The sequence below is a fragment of the Clupea harengus genome, chromosome 13 (assembly GCF_900700415.2).
Source record: "Clupea harengus chromosome 13, Ch_v2.0.2, whole genome shotgun sequence".
Classification (NCBI taxonomy): domain Eukaryota; kingdom Metazoa; phylum Chordata; class Actinopteri; order Clupeiformes; family Clupeidae; genus Clupea; species Clupea harengus.
Window position 1 is genome coordinate 1,097,748 of NC_045164.1, and position 19,753 is coordinate 1,117,500.

The following is a 19,753-nucleotide window of genomic DNA, read 5'->3' on the forward strand; positions in this document are numbered from 1 at the left end:
GGATGGGCCAAATAAAGGTACAAAGTAAACACTGTTAACGTCAACTGTTCACATCCCAGGACACGTAGCGGCTTTAGAGCTGCTTCGCTTAAAAAAAATCAATCAAATTTGAAATGTAAACAAAGACAAACAGCGTCCTCAAACATAAATATTCATACGTAATAGTATTTTGTCCCAGATAACCCAGATAGGTTACAGACAGGCTGATTTAGTTTATAAAATAAACTTCACTTCTCACTGTCGAATCGCAGTTTCAAAAGGTGTACCAACTGAAACTTGTGGGCTGTGTCAAACAACAGCAAGTCCCCACCTTGCACTGAAACTAGACATGATTCTTCTTCTTCCATTGAATGACAAACCTGTGGTGAGCTGATCCCCATCACAAAAATACACACAATGACAAAATCTCCTTGGTTTTCTGCTGGGTTCTGTAATCAGCAACTAAAAGTTTGACTTTGCTTGACTATATGAACCAACACCTTTGAAGGGACAGGCATCCCTGCTTGACAATTATTTTATGCGTGCACTGCACATTCAAGGAACGGCTGAGGTGGACTCCTATGATAGGGAACTCTGGCAAGAACGGCTGAGGCTGTTCGAGCAACTTTAATTTTCACGGAAAAATATCTAACTTTATCTTCTACCAGCTCACTCACATGTGAGTCTCATTTGATTGCCACAGCACTCCAAAACACAGTGTGCGCATTAGCATCCCTAGGGATTTCTGAACACGATGACAAGAGAATGAGGATTGGCACAGTCATAGCACACCACTCCGTGCCAGTCCTCACACACCCACAGAAGCAGGGCCCAGAAAGACCCCAAATACTGTGGGTGTGTGTGAGGACAAACCCTCCTCTCTCACACAGACCCTCTCCGGATGCATTCTAAAACAGCACTGAGAATAGAAAAGAGTGGGTGGGCAAGAGGAAGCTCGCAAGAGAGAGAGAAAGAGGGACAGAGAGAGAAAGAGAGAAAAAAGAGAGAGGGAGAGAGATAGAGAGATCACGTGAGAGAGAGGGGGAGAGGGAGAAAGAGAGAGAGGAAGATTATGAGAGAGAGCGAGAGAGAAACACAGGATTAGAGGTTGATTGGATTGAAAAGCAGGCAGCCTGTGGTAGTTGTTGTACCTATGATAGGACTTGAGGGATATCCTCTCCCCCAACTGTTGTGTTACCTACATACACTATTCATTTTCCAGACACTCACACGCTCACTCACTGGCACAAACATGCATGCACACTTATATTTACTTACAGATGGACAGACAGACACACACGCACACACACACACATACAAATTCTTAATCAAAACCACACACTTTTCTTGGTAGAAATACACATCAGTATCACTAACCAAACCTGACATATTTTTACAGATTCCAGGACATCCGATGAACTGAAGAGTGGCTAGTAGGAACAGCAGGTGACCATCAAATGACCATACTATCAATGTTATAAAAATACCTACAAAAAACATAACATAACATAATAAACACCTACATAATTTTAAATATGGTTGATTTCAATGACAGAGTTTAAAGCCATACATTATACTGCCTGCTAATAATCTGGAACTACAGCTAAGCTGTGAATTATTTACGCATAATGGACTCCGAGTGACACCACACTATGACCTCAGCATCTGTTACAGGCTTTTGATGTCAGTTCATCTTTATCTCTCCTGTCTCTTGTTACTGCATTTTTAACGATAGTAGTAAGTAAAAAATAATATTATAATAATTTAATAATTAATGTAATAATAAAGTAAAAATGCTTTCTGCTCTAGAGGTTTTAAATCAAACCAGGTAACTAAAAGTCTTTTTGAGCTACACATGCGAATGAGCTGCTGTCGACAGATCTGTTTTCATCCCGCATTAGTTTGAACTCTTTAGCTACATGTCAGAATGATCTGCCTTTGCCAGATGTTTTCACCCACTATTTAGTGAACTACTTCAAGATTTATTTTGAAGTGTCGAGATGAGGTTGCCTGAGGTGGTGCGATGACCAGTCTCTGAGCTTATTTTGGGCAGAACCCTGCAGGTCTCTGAGCCGCACACGTCCAGTCCAGCGGAACAGTGTGAAATCCTGCCCTCAGCCCCGTCCCCCGTCCTGCTCCGTTCTCTGTGAACACGGAGAGCTCCGGCATTCACCCTGCCCAGAGTACATCTGCTAATTGGATAACACCGCCTCTCCAGCCAGGCCGGCAGAGGCCGGGCACTGACATTCAGCCTTGGGTCCGCTTTCATTCAAAAATCATATCCTATTTAAAGATTTAAACCAGTTCACTTGGGCTTGAATAGAACCATCCACTTGGTAGGAAAGCAAATGGGAACATCGGTTCGGCAGGATAGTGTAAGTCCATCCATCAATGTGATTGAGTTGGACATTTTGTCTGGCCAACAATACAAGTAGGCCGTGGCCTTATCCCCATTTCAGCTATGAGAAGAAAGACCCAGAAGGACCTTTGCCAGGCAGTTTCGAATTTTAGAAGGGAGTTTTGCTAGGCAACGAGCCTCTTCTGCTATGGAGATACATACAAATGAGAATGTGTTTTATTCTTTTTTATTCTTGCGTAGTTTGCGTTTCTGACCCCATCCCCTCCGGTCTCGCTCTATCTCACACCCACTTTCCTCTGAAAATTCTTTCGTTCACTCCATACATCTTCTGACATGGCATGAATTCTAGTTTTCATTGCCCACTGTCCTTGAGAGACTCTGTAAATCACACAATATCTATGAGCTCCATTCATCTGGATGCCAAACTGTTGCAGAGGGCAACATAGTATAAGTGTAGACTTTGCGTATCTATCTCTCTCTCACACACACACACACACACACACACACACACACAGACACACACACACACACACACACACAAAGAGGGAGAGAGAGAGTGTGTGTGTGTGTGTGTGTCTTTGTGCATAGGTTTGTTATTGTCAATACATTCTGTTGTGACAAGAGACACAAGGACAAGTCCTATAACTGCACTCAAAGCTACACAATCCCACTCTTCCAACTGCACACACAAAGCTACACAATCCCACTTTTCCAACTGCACACACAAAGCTACACAATCCCACTCTTCCAACTGCACACACAAAGCTACACAATCCCACTTTTCCAACTGCACACACAAAGCTACACAATCCCACTCTTCCAACTGCACACACAAAGCTACACAATCCCACTCTTCCAACTCCATTCTGCTCCAACCTTCCACTGAGCTCAGAGGAATGTGTGCCCCCTCCACACTTTAGCACATCCTCTCTTCCAAGAATGCTTTGCTGAACAAGCCACAAACTCAAAAACTATTACAGGGGAAAACCCACACCTTTCCATTTCCCACACCACAGACATGAACCCATGAGACCACATCCACATTATGACTTCACTAAAATGACTACATTACAAAAAAAAAACAGTCTGCATTGTTTGACAGCACAGTCCCACACCAGACCTGAATCTCGCAACCTCTGACCTGGGAGGAGGTCGTGCTAGCAAGTAAGCTAAACCCCATGATTGCGAGCGTCTGTTACTAGCAAGTCTCTTACGGTGCTGGGGAGTGAGGTTTACTCACTGTGCAGCTCTGTTTCAGGTGGCTACCGTCACATCAGGTCTAGTGCATAGATATCCAGGACTTCTGCCCTAGTGAGAGTGTTCCTAACAGGAGGCATGTTATCAGCCCCCCGTGGTTCCCAGATAGCTCTCACCTTCAGTGTCCTGGGCCCAGACGAGGTAGAGAGGAGAGAGAACGCTGATGCCTATGCCCAGCCATATCCACAGCCAAGGCCTCCTCATCTTCACTCACTCCTCAAACGCCTGCAGAGAGGGAGAGAGGGAGAGAGAGAGGGAGAGAGGGGGGTTTTACCATTCGTCATTAAACCTCCTCACATGATTACTCCAGTAAAACACATACAACAAAATTCCCCACGCCCCAAAGAGAACGAGAGAGAAAGAGATGGGAGGGAGGGAGGGAGGGAGTAAAGACAGAGAGAGAGAAAGAAAGGGAGGTGTTAGCACAGATTGCTATCTCCATAATACCTATGCACATCATCAGTAATCCTGTCAATATCATAAAAAATGACTGCAATACAAAGAAGAGATCATTTGCTTTGACACTGGCTAGCTCTAGGTCTCTATTGCTCGTAGCTTGATTGTCCTCTCCCTTGTACGTCACTTTGGATAAAAGCGCCTGCTAAATGACTAAATGTTAATGTAAATATCAATGTCTAAACACTGCCCTGATCTGATGAAGACTGGGTATGAAGGTTTCAGCTGGTTGGTGTGGCGTGGTAATACATTAATGATGTGATCAACTTCACATTCCTACAGAAATGTCAATAGGAATGTCTGAAATGTCTGACCTTGACACATTACAAGACTTTGAAGATTATTAACTAGTAGAGAGATGTTGAATAGACCTGAAGTGAAGAGGGAGAGAGAGAAAGAGAGAGCACCAGAAAGTAAAGGAGGTTTTTAACTAACTGAGAGTCAAAATGAAAGAGAAATAGGTAAAGCCAAAAAATAGAGGTTTTGGCTGTGACTGAAAGAGAAGGGGAGACAGAGACACAGAAGAGATGAGACAGAGAGAGGGAGAGAGATCTTATTTACTCAGAGACCTGCACAGCGGAGAGTTACACATTCAGAGATTTGTTTGATGATGTAAGACGCTTGTCAGATTTAGTTATCACCTGCTCTCCTGACTCACTGTCGTACCCACACCAAATTATTCTGTACGCTCTGAGACTTGGAGCGAGTGTGCGTGTGTGCGTGTGTGCGTGTGTGCGTGTGTGCGTGTGTATGTGTGCATGTGTGTGTTTGTGTGTGTCTGGGTTGTCTGTGTGTGTGAGAGAGAGAGTGTGTGTGTGTGTGTGCCTGTGTTGTGTGCACGTGCACGTGTGTGTGTGTGTGTGTGTGTGTGTGCTTATCTGTGTGAGCATGTTTGTGTTCACAGGACTAAGGTTCCTTTATGACACCTGAAAATGATGTGAGTGGAATTTCATCAGCTTCTCGAGGCCTGTCTGAGCGCTGTGTTCAGGCACTCGGTCTCGCTCTCCCATCCACGTCCTCCTCTGACTGACTGTGCAATGCACCACTATTCTCCAGAGGCCTTGGCTTCAATGGAATCGACTCCATTTCGGCAGGCCACAGCAGCTCAACCCACTGCCACCACTCAAAGCAGCATGACACCAACTGTCAAACGCAGGTAGTTTTCTCTCTCTACCCTCCACCCCCCTCTCTCTTCTTCCCTCTCTCTTTTTGTCTCTCTCTGCCTCTCCACTCTGTCTTTCTTTTTGTGAAGTGGAGTGTGTTAAGTGCAAGGGAGATGGGTGGAGAGAAAGGAGACAACTCAGATCATCTATACCCACCAGAGGCATCAAGCTAGGAACACAAGAGAGAGAGAGAGAGCGAGAGAGAGAGAGAGTCAGAGTGAGAGAGAGGGAAGCATCTGACTTTCATGTCTACTCACGACAGAGAGGGAGAGGGTGTTCACAGGTCTAAGACTAGATTTTTTTTGTTTTTGTTTAGTCATTTCTCAACACTGACTTCACTTTCTCTAAACTCCTTACGCAATTCCAATGACCAGTTTACAAACTACTTGCTGAAGTAACAGTATCAGTATTTCCAAACTTGACATCTCTCTGAGCTTGTCGTTGTATCTATGTTGTATCGTTTTTCGGCTTTGACTCCAACCTAGAGTTTATGCACAAAATACACCTGATAGGCATTGGCATGACACTAGTAGAGCTCTTTGTCAGTGGGAGGCTAACTTAGGAGGCTAACTTATAGGGACACTGTCTACAATTGTAGGTTGCAGTTTCACCAAGTTTCAGTGAGTATTCACATACATGCACCTGGCCTCGAATCAGGTCCTCGAATCAGGTCCTTCCCTCTCTCTCTGAAGACATTCATTGATGCAGGCTTTTTCATTTCAAGCTCTTCTTCCTAATCAGGGAAGGGAGCTGAGACCCCTGCCAGAGCAGGGCTGGCCACCACTAATCTGTCTGTTCAGATGGGAGGACGTGTGGGAGAGACGCCGACATCCAACGCACCAGTTATCCCCCCATCTGATCCCACTGCTCACTCCAAATCTTTGATTTACCTAACCTAATTTCTCAATTGGTCTCTCTCTGTCTCTCTCTCATTACTGTAAAAGAAGACTTTTTTTAAGGAGGATACCAAGCGCGGGCCTGCGAGTTCTAGGGAGATTTCAGTCACACCCAACTAAATGACCATGAGCGCACTTTAGTTCAATCTGGTGGATCATGATTCAGGAAAATGGATATAAGCGTGCATGTGCTTGGATGTAAGTGAGGACTCTGGGCAAGCAGGCAGACAGTCATACGGACAGACACACAGACAGATAGACAGACAGACAGACAGACAGGCAGACAGGCTGTGTTTCTCAAGAAATGTCTACTGCCCAATAATAATAATAATAATAATAATAACAAGAAAACAGACATAATAATCTAAAAACAAACAACAGATGGAAGAAAAAAATATATAATGGAAGGAGAATATAACAGCACAATTGCTACCATTTATTCCTCCCACATCTACCTGGAGTTACCCCTTGGATTTTGACAGCTAGACTGCCAGATATTTTATGGTAAATGAATTTCCCCCTGATGTATAGATCCCAGCGTGTGTGTGTGTGTGTGGGGGAGGGGAGAGCTCAGAACCTTTAGCAGAGCGCTGATGCATCATAAGGTCAGAGTCATTAACAAAACAGCAGGGAAAGAACAGCCTAGCCTCTCCTCTTCTCTCCTTTCCACTCCTCTCCTCTCCTCTCCTTTCCTTTCCTTTCCTTTCCTCTCCTCTCCTCTCCTCTCCTCTCCTCTCCTCTCTTCTCCTCTCCTCTCCTCTCCTCTCTTCTCATCTCCCCTCCATTCTTCTCCTTTCCTCTCCACTCCTCTCCTCTCCTCTCCACTCCATTCTTCTCCTTTCCTCTCCACTCCATTCTTCTCCTTTCCTCTGCTCTCCAATCCTCCTCTCCTCTCCTCTCCTCTCCTCTCCTCTCCATTCTTCTCCTTTCCTCTCCACTCCACTCCTCTCCACTCCTCTCCTCTCCTCTCCACTCCTCTCCACTCCTCTCCTCTCTACTCCTCTCCTATCCACTCCTCTCCTCTCCTCTCTACTCCTCTCCTATCCACTTCTCTCCTCTTCTCTCCTCTCCACGTCTCTTCTCTCCTCTCCTCTTCTCTTCTCTACTTGCCTCCACTCTCCTCACTGATGGACAGAGCTCCTCTGCTGCATCAGCCAGATGGATATCATGACAAAACCAATTATAGAACCTCCAAAGCAAACACTGTTTTAATGGAGCCATTCAGTCACCAGGTATACTTCTGATTGTGATTTGTTTTATAGAAACACTCAGTCACCAAGTATACTTCTGATTGTGATCTGTTTCTGTTGAGAGCTGACCTGTCCACCTCAATGCATAGCAAAAAACAAGGACCATTTATGTCATGATGTCATTTCCTGTCTGTGGGTACTTCAGATTAAAGAGAACATTGCATGTATTCACTTCTCCACCTATTTCAGACATCATGGGGATTGGGAACTCTGACAAGTGTCGTTTGTATTGTTCTTGAATTTGAGCATGGCGGACACTGCACACCAGGAATTTGTGGTCTTTATACTAACAATGGTCTGCATTGTTGAGGTGTTAAGTCGTCTCCTAAATGCAGACATAATTCGGCCCTTTCAAGCGTGGTTTAAACCCCCATTTGACACCTGGTCTGACTTTCACCCTAGTCAGGCAAAGAGTGCTGAGTCACTCACACACCTCTGGCCCCACCCATTTGTATTATGATCGAATAACATCATTAATTTAGCCGCTGAATCAAGCCCTGAGCTGGAGAAAAGTCGCACACCTTCATAAATCAGTCTCCAGGCAACCATTTCCTCATAAACAAGGGAAAAAAACACTGCTGGCATCAACAATATGGTGAGTAGAAAACAACAGGAGCAGCAAGACTGTTAAATCAGCAGATCAGCCAAATGCACTGCGCACAGGCCTCGAGTAAGTGTGAACAACAAGGGCAGCACTCACGCACAGCAGACAAACAGCAAAGAGCTACTGGACATGAAAAGAGGACCGACAAAAATGAGAATATTTTCACACAGTGCAGAGAAAAACGTTTTTTTTTTTAGGGGAACTTTTTTTCGAAATATGAGGCAAATTACTTTCACGGTTGTGCTTTGTGTTTAAAAAAATATTAATATTAATATGAGAATACCTGGGGACAGATATTTCAGATAAATTCAGCAGCTACCAATTTATGACAACGTAGTAGAGAGTCTGCTTTTTTTTAATGCAGTTCTCCATTATTAACCATCAGTGTGATGATTATGACCTAAAAGTCTCTGCCTCCAATGCCAACACACTCACACATCCAGCAACACATGCATGCTTGCACACACAAAACAACAACAACAACAACAACAACAACAACACAAACACACTGTCCTAGAGCTTATGTCCTGGTCAGAGAGAGAGAGAGAGAGACAGAGAAAGAGAGAGGTAAAGTGCTAATGGGAGCTCTCAGCATAAAGGGGCCAGCTCATTACCCACAGTAAGGGGATGAAGTGGCTAAGCAGAGAGCAGAGGCCTCAGTCATTAACCAAACTCAATAAACTAATGAACCAGACCTCAATGACAGCCCCACACCTCAGAGTCCGAATAAAACTCATTCTTTCACTCTCCAAACCACCGGCCGAAACGAGTGACATTTTTGCATTTCTGTGGGCAAAGTGATTTTTTTTTTGCTCTGATCCAAATGGATGAATCAGAGCAAGCAGGGTGATTTTTGATACTCCAGGCAGCAATTCCATTTCTTCAACATCACATGTCATCCAGACAGCTGACAAACTACTGACACTGTAATGGGGTGTATGTCTTTTGGTGAATTCTCAAGAGCTGTTTTCACATAATTCTTTCTCAAAATACTAACTCTCTAAAGTGTTGCTTTTATGCACACTCTGAAAGTGCTTTGAGCATTTACACTTAAATGTGCAAATTCAAAAAGGAAAGCATGGAATCAAGCATGGAAGAAGGTGAAGTTGTCAAGAAAACATTTGATTCAGACATTGTGGCTGATTTGGTTTGGTTGCCCTTTTTCTTCATGTTTCTTTCGTGAAACACAGGACTGACTGACAGTAATGAAACTCTACATCCACTGCTCATTCACTGATGAACTGCCTGATTCAGTGATGTATTGACTTTCTGATTGACTAAACAGATGGCTCCATTCTACCAGTTTATGTGTGCCAATTAAAAACACCCTTGAGAGTTATCCATGAGTTTTCCTTAGCTAACCGTGGCGACCAACTCAAAACGATTGAGTTCTTTGAACTATTTTTTATTTTATTTAGGAAAAGAGACCTCAGAATGCTATGTGACGGATAGCACTAAGACAAATGCAACCCTAACTCTATTCTATGATGTAATTAATTATATTTCTATATATATATATATCTAGATGAGCCGATCTGATCATTTGGCCAGCACTTTAAAAATGCAAAAAAAAAGCTCGCACCATAGCACTGGTATCCATTAACCATAGCCTTGTAAACACAACATGTTCAAATTGTGTCTATGTCAATCCTAAAGGCACAGTGGAGATTCCATTCCAGGCCACGGCCAGTGTCTTCTATTCAGTTTAAGAGTGACTATAACTTTAACACACCATATCATTAAAAGGGATTATATGTATTAAATATCTACTCGCCTTGACCACACTAGTTATGAGGCTTAGACTGCCAGTATTCTCTCTCTATGTGTGTGTGAGCATGTGCATGTGTGTGTGTGTGTGTGTGTGTGTGTGTGTGTGTGTGTGTGTGTGTGCGTGTGTTCTGGAAGACTCCTCTGCTAATGCATCACTTAGTGGGACCAGGAACTGAACAGCGGAAGCTGAAGAACACTTCAGTCAACCTGGCAACTGCTGACAAAGAGTGGGATATTACCCAACCCACTCCTTCCGCTGGTGGACAGCACACACTGAAAAATAATGACCAACCAGGGACTCTTTGACAGAAAAAAAATTGCTTCCATCATTACTGACAACCACCATGGCTTGGGAATCTTTAGGAAGACAGAATGCTACAACCTGCAATGAGAACATCCACTGAAAGAGGAGGAGAAGCACAACCCTGCACTGGCAGCTTTGGACAGACCTCTCTAAATGTAATGATCCAGTCTGACCCAGCATCACACACCGGGACAGGTGCCGGGGACCACCCTGCACACATCAGCACCCACTGATGACACAGAGAGCAGTTCTGACATCACAGTGTGGTTTTCCACCTGTAGTTTGCAGTTCTAAATCAATCTCGTTTAGTGTTGTGTGCGTGTAATGCAGAAACCAAGCCTGTTAGGCTTAAGCCAATCCCCGTCAACACACCACATGCACTGGATCAAGCCTCGAAGCCAGTGCAGCAGGACTAATGGGCATGCACCACAACAGGAAGTGGAGATGGCAGGGTGAAATGAAAATGCTGTGCACAAATAGGCAACAGGCCTGGATGGGTACTTCAGGTCAGACAGACCTGTGTGCTACTGACATTGGCTCATCAGTCGGACAGCGGGAGCGGGGGGCTCTATGAATAAACAGATCAGTACCAGCAGGGCTGTTTATCCGTGCACTGAGCAGAGGTCAGTGTCAGAGGAGAGGTCACCGTGGGTATAGAGAAGGCATTACGGCACAGCAATGTGTTAGGAATCCTTCTGTATAGTTGAAGAAATCTGTAATGGCAGCTTTGTCTTTTCTGTTTTCTTGGACCTTTGGGTATGAGTGCATGACAGAGAGAGAGAGTGTGTGTGTGTGTGTGTGGGTGCTTATGTGAGTGTGTGTGTAAGACAGAGGGAGAGAATTTGTCAGTTGGAGCACTGGTAAACAAATGATGAACTGACACTAAACTTTACTGGAGGACAGCACGATGGACAGAATTTCCACAACAAAAATATGTCAAGCTGTGGGCGAAAGAATACTTCATGCTCCACTTGTCTTTATTCAATGCCTACCAATGCCCAGACTAATGGCTGGTATTTGGTTGCTAAAAGCTTGCAGATTTCATCAAGGTGAAAATACTGAAAAAATAGTTAGTGCAGTTTCACTCCAGGACAAAGTAAAAGAATGACTTGAGATCAATGCAACAGGGCTAGAGTGTGATACCTCTCTCTCTCACAAACACACACACCCACACATACACACCCCCACACACACCTACCTCTCTTTCTCCCTTAGTTTCATTTTCTCTTCTCTGTGTAGGGTGAGGGCCGTGCAGAACTACAGCCCTCTGGGAAGGATATCTGAGCAGAGCCCCACCCACTCACACCATTCTACTTTTCACGGTCTTACCTCCACAGGCCGATCTCAAATGTCAAATAACATTCTGGCAAATCGTTCAAAAATCTACTCAGTCATGACAATGCCAGTTACCATCACCGTACCCAGAACTGACACATAAAGTATAAATCTTTACATCTAAAAAAGGTGTATGTGTGTGTGTTTGTGTGATTGACAGAAAGAGAGACCCCTTCCTTCTTTATATCTTCCACCGTTCCCCTTACCTTTATTCTCTCTTATGTATTTATATTGTGTCACTGGATCTAGTGAACATGACAGCAGTGGCGCGGGTGCGACTTCAGATATGAATTGACTGCTTGTCAAGCCACTGCGCTGCTCAGCGGCCATTTGAGGTGTCAAATGAAGTGTCTGTGCCAGATCCATACAGAATATCCTCCGCGGGCAGCCCACTTCACAAAAGAGGTATCGCAGGCCGTCAGCGGACAATGGATGCAGGCGTACCAAGCGCTCAGTCACTCGTACACATAAAAATAAAACACCAACCTGTAGCAGACCTGACAAATGCGTCTGCCTCGAGGAGGTAGTCATAAAGTTAAACATAGCAACTGATACAGGTGGGTCTTTATGAGATCAGTTTTAAAGTTAGAGCTGCAGCTGAACCCTTATCAGCAAAACAGGTGGAACTCAACAGGTGGTTTCAGATGCTACTCTATATCCGAGGTACGCCGTATTACATCTTACCATGCCTTACTAGATGTGGATAACATCTAACTACTAGACAAATACAATGGATTTAAATACTGAGCAGTAAAGATAAGTCTCAGTGTGTGTAATGCACCACATGAAGAGCAATCAGTAAAAAAATAAAAAAACAGGAGCAGCTACGACATCTCTCCCTACAACTCCAACATCAGCAGCAACATCTACAGCTACTACAACATCTCCCTCTACTACTACTACAATAGCCGAGACTACATCTGCTCCAACTACCCCTACAGCAGCAGCTACATCTACAGTGCAAACGGGGTCGCAAAGGCAGAAATCTGGTCAGCGAAGAGACGCAGCTTTGAAGCTCTATGCCAGCATGTGAACAAGCCAGCAGACACACTAGGCCTTGGTGCTCTAAATTATTCACACAAGGACATCAAATTAGTCCGTTCACACACCACGCCATGGTAGAGAAAAGTTGGAGTTCTTTCTCCCATCATCCCCTCTGTCCTGCTATGAAAAGGTCCAGAGCTCACACTTGGTCCATGTATTAATTTAACAGCTCGCAGCTTTGAAGCAGTTTAAATGGAGATGAGCCGTGTGGCTTCCGAACACCTCAAAAGCAATGACAGAGGTTTCTGAAGCAATGTCTGATATTCTGGAAGTATGATTGGATTTTTTTCACTTGATCACCATCTCATACATCAAAAAATATATTATCACCAATAGATGAGTATTACATAGGGTGAAAAAGTTGTTTCTCTGAAAGTCAAAAAAAGCCATGCTACATTTAGAGTGTTTCTACCAATGACTTTTTAATGATTATTAATGTTCTTAGATTGATATGTATCCAAGGCAATGGCCATTTTTCGACCATTAGCTAAATAGCTGTCTGAAATATGTCTTTTGTCTGACCAGCAGACCAGCAAAAGTCTACTGCTGAATGAAATGAAATACAATCTGGTGACCATAACGGAAGAGGTTTCACTGAGCAATCGATTTCCCCGTTTTTAAAATGCAGTTCTTCCTGAGTACAGAAGCTTCTCTGCCAACGAAGAGATGTCGATGATGTGTGTGTGTGTATTATCCCTGGGCTCTGGGTTACTATGACAGCAGGTCAATAGCATCAACATCCTGTGTCAAATAAAGCAGACCAGAGAAAGAGAGCCAGGGATGGAGAGAGAGAAAGAGAGAGTCAGGGATGGAGACAGAGAGAGAGAGAGAGAAAGAGAGTCAGGGATGGAGACAGAGAGAGAGAGAGAGAGTCAGGGAGAGAAAGAGCAGTAAGTACAGCTTATACTATATCCCTTTGTCAGTCTTAGACTTGTAGCTCTTCCTTTCCTCTGATCCCTATCCGTATGCTCCGTCACACAGTGCTCATCCTTTCCTCTGATCCCTATCCATATGCTCCGTCACACAGTGCTCTTCCTTTCCTTTGATCCCTATCCATATGCTCCGTCACACAGTGCTCATCCTGCAGCAGGTTCTGCTCTTCTCACCGACTGAAATTAGTATTTCAAACAAGTACTCAGGTGCCAGGAATCAACAGAAGCACACCTTAGAAGTCGAGGGGAAAAACAGACATGTAGATGTTCTACCATTTGTTGTTGTCCACTGTGAGACAGAGGTAGGTGCCCTTGCCTTACCAGAGTACATGGCCATTCATTCATTCCAAACCTCTGAGTCACAGGGGTCAGCGAGAGGCCAAAAACACAGAAATGGAGGCTGGAAGGTTGCGCTCAAGTTCTGCACACAAGCAACGAAACACATACACGTGCCTCATGACAATCACCAAATCACTCCCTTAAACGGCATGGCATTGAATGTAATCTACTGAAAAACAAGGGCTTGGAAAATTGAAACACGTACAACCTCTCTCTCTGCCTAGGTCTTAGTGCTTCTCACAATCTCTCGTTCCCTCGTTCTCTCTCTCTCTCTCTCTTTCTCTATTCTCTTCTTTCTCTCTGTCTCTGAAATCATTTCAGGCATCACTACCCATGAGTCTCTTATCACCTGATGGGGAATGTGCTCTGTGCTTCGTGCTTTCCGCCTTGCATACGAACACTTTCATCTCGGCTCAGAAGTGCCCGAGCCGTTTTACCCAGAATGCAACGGGAGCCCTGAAGCCTATTATTATTAGCCTTTCAGCTTTCGGCAAATCACACAGCTCCTTGGCATGACTCCTCAGCAATAACCTGAGGTTGGACTTTAAGCAGAGTTCAAAGGTCAAACGGGTCAGGTCTGAGACCGATGTGGACAGACAACATATGTGTGCAAGGGACTTTGGGAGTTTTCTTTGACCTTCAGGTAATTGCCTCCGTCATCTCCTGAGGATGCTTGCTGTGTCGTGAAGAGGTTTTTTTCTGCCGGTCAGCAGTCACAATGGCTGAAGGAGGAACCCCTGGTGCGACCTCTCAAATGTTCTACAATGGCACCAATGTGTTTCCCAATTCCACTGCAATCAATATACGCCAAGAAAACATTTGACCTAAAGAGCATTATTACCATTGTAGACGGGGCTTATTCCAGGCTGTCAGCATACTGACACATTGAGTGGGAACATTCACATGTTCCCCCATAAATGATGCATTGTATGTTGGTTGAAGTAGAGATGTAGAAAAGAAAATTCCATTGCAGTTTACTGTTGATCTGGTCATTTTGTTTTATACATATGAGTATACCGACAAATTGCTTGACCAGTAAAATGTATTATCATTAGGGATGGGCATAATTAATCGACGATCGATTAATTGATCATTAAGAATTTCCTCGATGAAATAATTTTTTCATCGATTAAAACTAATGCATGTTCTGTTGCGTAGTGTGCGTGTAATTTATTTATTTTAGGATCTGTCAAAGTTAACGTGTTATTCTATGAGATTATTGTGGCCGACATTAATGCAATAAAATATTTGAACGCAGTTAACGCAACTTTGTTTACTTCCGGTGCGCGTTGACCCATGGCACGAAACCGCCGCGTGTCTGCAGTCAATTAGATAGAAGAGACCGAGACGGTAGTTGAAGATGGAGAGAGCTGAGGGATTGTTGGGCGGAAAGTTTCTGTTTAAGAGGCAATATGACAGAACAATCGACAAAACTAAAGTTGTATGTAGCATTTGTCAAGCTGAATGTAGCTATCACAGAAGCAGCTCGTAAGTTATCACCTTAATGCAAAGCACCCGACAGAAAGCAGTCCCAGGTTAGATGGTCGCCAACCCACACTCCACGACTTCTCTAGGAAATGAACTAGACCAGTCCGTGAAAAGGTTACCAACGCTGTAGCAGTTTGGGTTGCCGGTGACTGTCGGCCCATCAACATAGTTGAAGACGGTGGGCTGACTGAGGTGATTCGAATTGCTTCAGGGGACAATTCTTACGATTGTGTCTCGCATACATTCCTTGTATGACGGCGAGAGAGCACGAAAAAAATACAATTTAACAACAGTGTCTAAAATACACGCTGTCTGAAGTGATTACTCGTTAATTTATAAGATTTAGTCTTTAGAAGAAGACAAACTTTTAATCACGATGAATCTAGATGAATGAATTTCAAAATTAGATTAATTAGTTAGAGAGAGAAAAAAAACGAAGGTCAGTTGTGTTTATGAGCACCGGCTTCTAGCTGTCGGCTCCGCTGCTTAAGAGTACAGCAGCGCATATTTTCAAGTGTAACCATTGAACGGATCCCGTTTAACTGCCAGTTGTCCATCTTGTAAGTTTAACTGCCACAAGAGTTATTCATCTTGTAATAAAGATCTCAATGAGGAAACACGCTGTGTTTTTTCTATTTTCACTGCATTTTAATATAGCCTATAAATAGTGAATTTTAATATAAAAATAATAATGATTAATCGAAAATCGATCGTTAATTCTCCCGACGATCGATTAAGACAATTTAATCGAATGCCCATCCCTAATTATCATCCAAGTAAAGATATCAAAGGTAGTCTGTCAGCCTTAATAATGGCTTCAAAGCTCACATTCTGCAGAATAACATACTCTGAATACCCATTATTGAGAACAGATTGATTGATTGACAGTTCATGGTTTGGACATGAAGGATGCATTGTGGTAAGGTGACCAGATGCAAACAGATCAAATGAATAGTACATTTGTGTGGGACAATGTGAGATGTTTTTCCAAAGTTTGGGTAGGCCCTTAGTTTGTTTTTTTGTGACTGAGCACAGGAGTCCACCGGCCCCACCTGTGCACAGTTTGATTGAAGGCTGTCACAGCCTCTTGATGACCAACTTCACTGCTCTCTTCTCAGCCCTTGGATTAAAGCCAGGCTTTTAGAAAAGCTTGGCTATGTTGAATTTGTATGAGCCAGGTTGCTGCTTTTGACAGAGCGCTACTGAGTAGAAACTATGCCGCAACTGCATAAGCAGCTCATGTCCCAGGCGGGTAAAAGAACACATCCATTTATTCTTATTTTTGACCATTAAAAACGAAATGACCAATGAAAGTGCAGGAAATTATGTTTCCTGGGTTTGCAGGATGTGGGACAAAGGATGAAAATGCTGGGCTGTACAATACTATGGTTAGAGCACTGATGTTAGCACTGATGACACAGCTGGACTCGTGCTTATCAAAGTTATGTGGATAAATTCACTAAAGCATTAGGAGAAAAAGAAGAAAAACTGTTTTCCCTCATGAATTCTTTACACTCTTCTTGCTTTATTATGGCACAAGGTTATTCAGTTGCTTCTAATGTCATATTGGTCTATGTCCATTAGAAACACCACTAACTCAAACACATCCCTATAGTGTTTGAAGACCACAGTGAGGACAACATCAGGCAATGGTGATGATAACATTCACACACACTCACAGAGAGAAAGAGAGAGAGAGAGAGAGAGAGAGAGAGAGCGAGAGAGAGAGAGAGAGAGATGTTTTTCCCATACCATGAGTCACTCACAACATGGCTAAACTTGAAACCCTGTTACTATAGCTACTTCAACACACCAAAAGCATGTCCTTTTTTAAAGTCATTACTTTTTTCGTTAGACAAACTGCAGTCCCCAGGCCTGCTATTTGTCAGGTAATGTAAAAAAAAAACGACTCTAAATGACTGTTGTGTTGGCTCTGCCTGCACCTCAATTAGAAGCCTAAGATAAATTTCAGATTAGGAATGAAAGAATGATTCAAACTCTAACAAGACCAAGGGCCCTAGCTCCACATTTCAATGTTACACGTCTGTAGGCGCGAACATTTAATTACACAAACTCTCCTGGGTCTCCCAGGGTGCACAGAACACCCAAAGGGCTCTGCTACAACTTCACTGATGGTGAAAAATAGTATCTGTATACAAGCCTACCGACCATACATAAGCTGTTGATTCAGTGACAGGTGTGTGTGTGTGTGTGTGCGTATGTGCGTGCCTGCGTGAGTGTGGCAAAGAGAGAGAGCGAGAGAGAGTAGAGGGGACTTGAAAAAGGTTATCTATCCTGACATGAACAAGAAACTATTAATTTAGAGCAGAGGTTGAGTCGTGCCGTAGCTTGAGAAGCACGTTCTGGAAATAAATTAAACGATGTTTAATCCAGGTAACAAAATGTAATTTAATCATTTTGAGTGAAATTCTAGAGGTTCCTTTCGCAGCTGTCGACGGGGAAACTGATCCTTAAACTCCATCAAGACACAGCAAGACCCATGAGGATAACCTATCTGGGATAGTCTGGGAGTAGCTGTCATGGACACACATGCATACACACACACACACACACATGCCTGACCGAGTAAGCACACACAAAAGAGTTAAATGATGGAGGCTGTCTTATTTCTTCATTTAATTGTATTCACTCTTTTAATAATTTCCAAACGCCCCGTGTGATTCGGTCTGTGATGAAGCATTCAATATATACATACAAGCCATACTATTGTGTAGCTATTGCTATTCAAGCACTTGCATCTTAATTAATGCGTATGCCCTCGTACGTCAGACGCATGATGCTACCTGTAAATTCGCACAAAATGAGCAACACATGAAAAAAAAATACTGGTGTCAAAGACCATACATGCGGGGGAACGTCTGCAGAGTAAAGCTTGAACCTATTTCGCAGACTAATGCTTCACTACACTGTGAAACTGCACTGCAATACTAACGAGATAACAAGCTCGGTTAATCCGATGTGAAGGTTTTAAAACTTCGCTTTCACGACAACTACAACTGTGGGACCCGTGCCACATACCAGACATTTCTGAGCTCGCTGACTTTGAATGATACCATTGTCGAATACTGTCACACCATACTGACAGGCAGAATCACACTTCAAAAGGAGTCCCCATACACATCTCAAAAGACCTGTAGGATAAGGATACCACGTCTTATCGGGACATCCGGTGTCCAATTCGCGTATTGTCATATGGAACAGTCACTGTGGTATTAATCATACCAACCAAATTGTATGGAGCATAGACAATTAATCTGTTACCGCAAATACTGGAAATTGAATTACAGTCAGTGATGTTCAAAAGCACCAGCTTGTTAAGGCAGGTACTGTATAAATCCCAAATGATCGCTTACCATGTTCGTCGAAGCAGGCAGATCCATTCCGGATATATTCTCTCACACATAAGGCAGTGCCTGCGCGGATATCTACATACACACTCACAATTGTCACTCAAACACACACATACACGCTCTCTCGCTTGTTCTCTCTCACTCACAAGAAAAGGCACACACACTGACGTTAGGCGGTGCTCTGCGCGAGAGAAGAGCGCGATATCAGTTATTGTAGTTTCCCCGAGCGCCCGGTTGACAGGCAACTTCTCGCTTCAATTAGTGGTGAAACCTCGCGTTCGCGTTAGAGAATCGTGTCTACCTCCATCGCGCTCTCTCTCTCTCTCTTTCTCTCTTAGTCACTGCACATCACGTGGATGAAGTAATCTTATTACGCCGGACAGTAAAGGTGATCCCGGGTAAGTGCACACCTTAGGATTCTCAAAGTTGAACGTTACATTCTCACGACTAGAACAGCTCTTAAATAAATACTTAAGCAACTCATACATTCATATCATAAAATAATCATTAAAAGTAAGCTGCCCAAGGGAAATGTGTTTACCAACTCCCTATTTTTTGTTTTATTTTTTCACATTACCTTAATTTGACAGGGAGCATACCTAAAGGAAGATTCCCTCTAGTGGAAGAACTACAGTCCATCCAGAGCTGGTGGGTGTGAGCCCTAATGTGAGGCTAAAAACCTCTGGAGCATCACCTTGCAGCAGTAGTGTGACAGCATGATCCCCACAACTCAGAGAGAGAGGGGTAGAGAGACAGAGAGATAGAGAGAAGAAGAAGAAGTGTGTGTGTGTTGGGGGGGGGGGGGTGTGCGATGGGACTTCTATAGCTTCTTCAAGGTCACTACCGCCAGCCACAGACACCACAGCCCAATTAAGGAACAGGAGGATTTAAGGGTCCACTTTACACAGCGGACAAGCGACAGTGATTTACCCGCTGCCCAGCCTCCCACCCCACCGACCGACCATCTCTCCATTCAAATTCAGCCACTGAATTACGGCAGGTCCACCTTATCAACACACACACTGCATTTGTTTCCAACATTAAGTTTTACCCACTGAGGTCAAATGGGTGTTTTTTTAAGCAGGCAATTAAGAAGAAATAAACTGACGGGGAGCCTTGAAAAAGCAGAGTTTGCTCAAAATAATGGCAATGCCTTAGTGCCAGAGAGTATATTTGTGTTATTGTGGTGTTAATGTGGTGGCAGGA

At 43.7% G+C, this 19,753-nt stretch overlaps 1 protein-coding gene across 4 annotated transcripts in view; it reads right to left on the bottom strand.

The window, feature by feature from the left end:
• Positions 1-19,753, bottom strand: part of pcdh15a (protocadherin-related 15a) — a 217,214-nt gene that overhangs the window by 148,651 nt on the left and 48,810 nt on the right. For all 4 annotated transcript variants that reach the window (XM_042709568.1, XM_042709569.1, XM_042709567.1 and 1 more), the window contains exon 3: positions 3,712-3,820. In XM_042709568.1, the coding sequence (XP_042565502.1) occupies positions 3,712-3,799 (88 nt within the window). In that variant the 5' untranslated portion in view covers positions 3,800-3,820. The remainder of the gene's footprint in view (positions 1-3,711; positions 3,821-19,753) is intronic.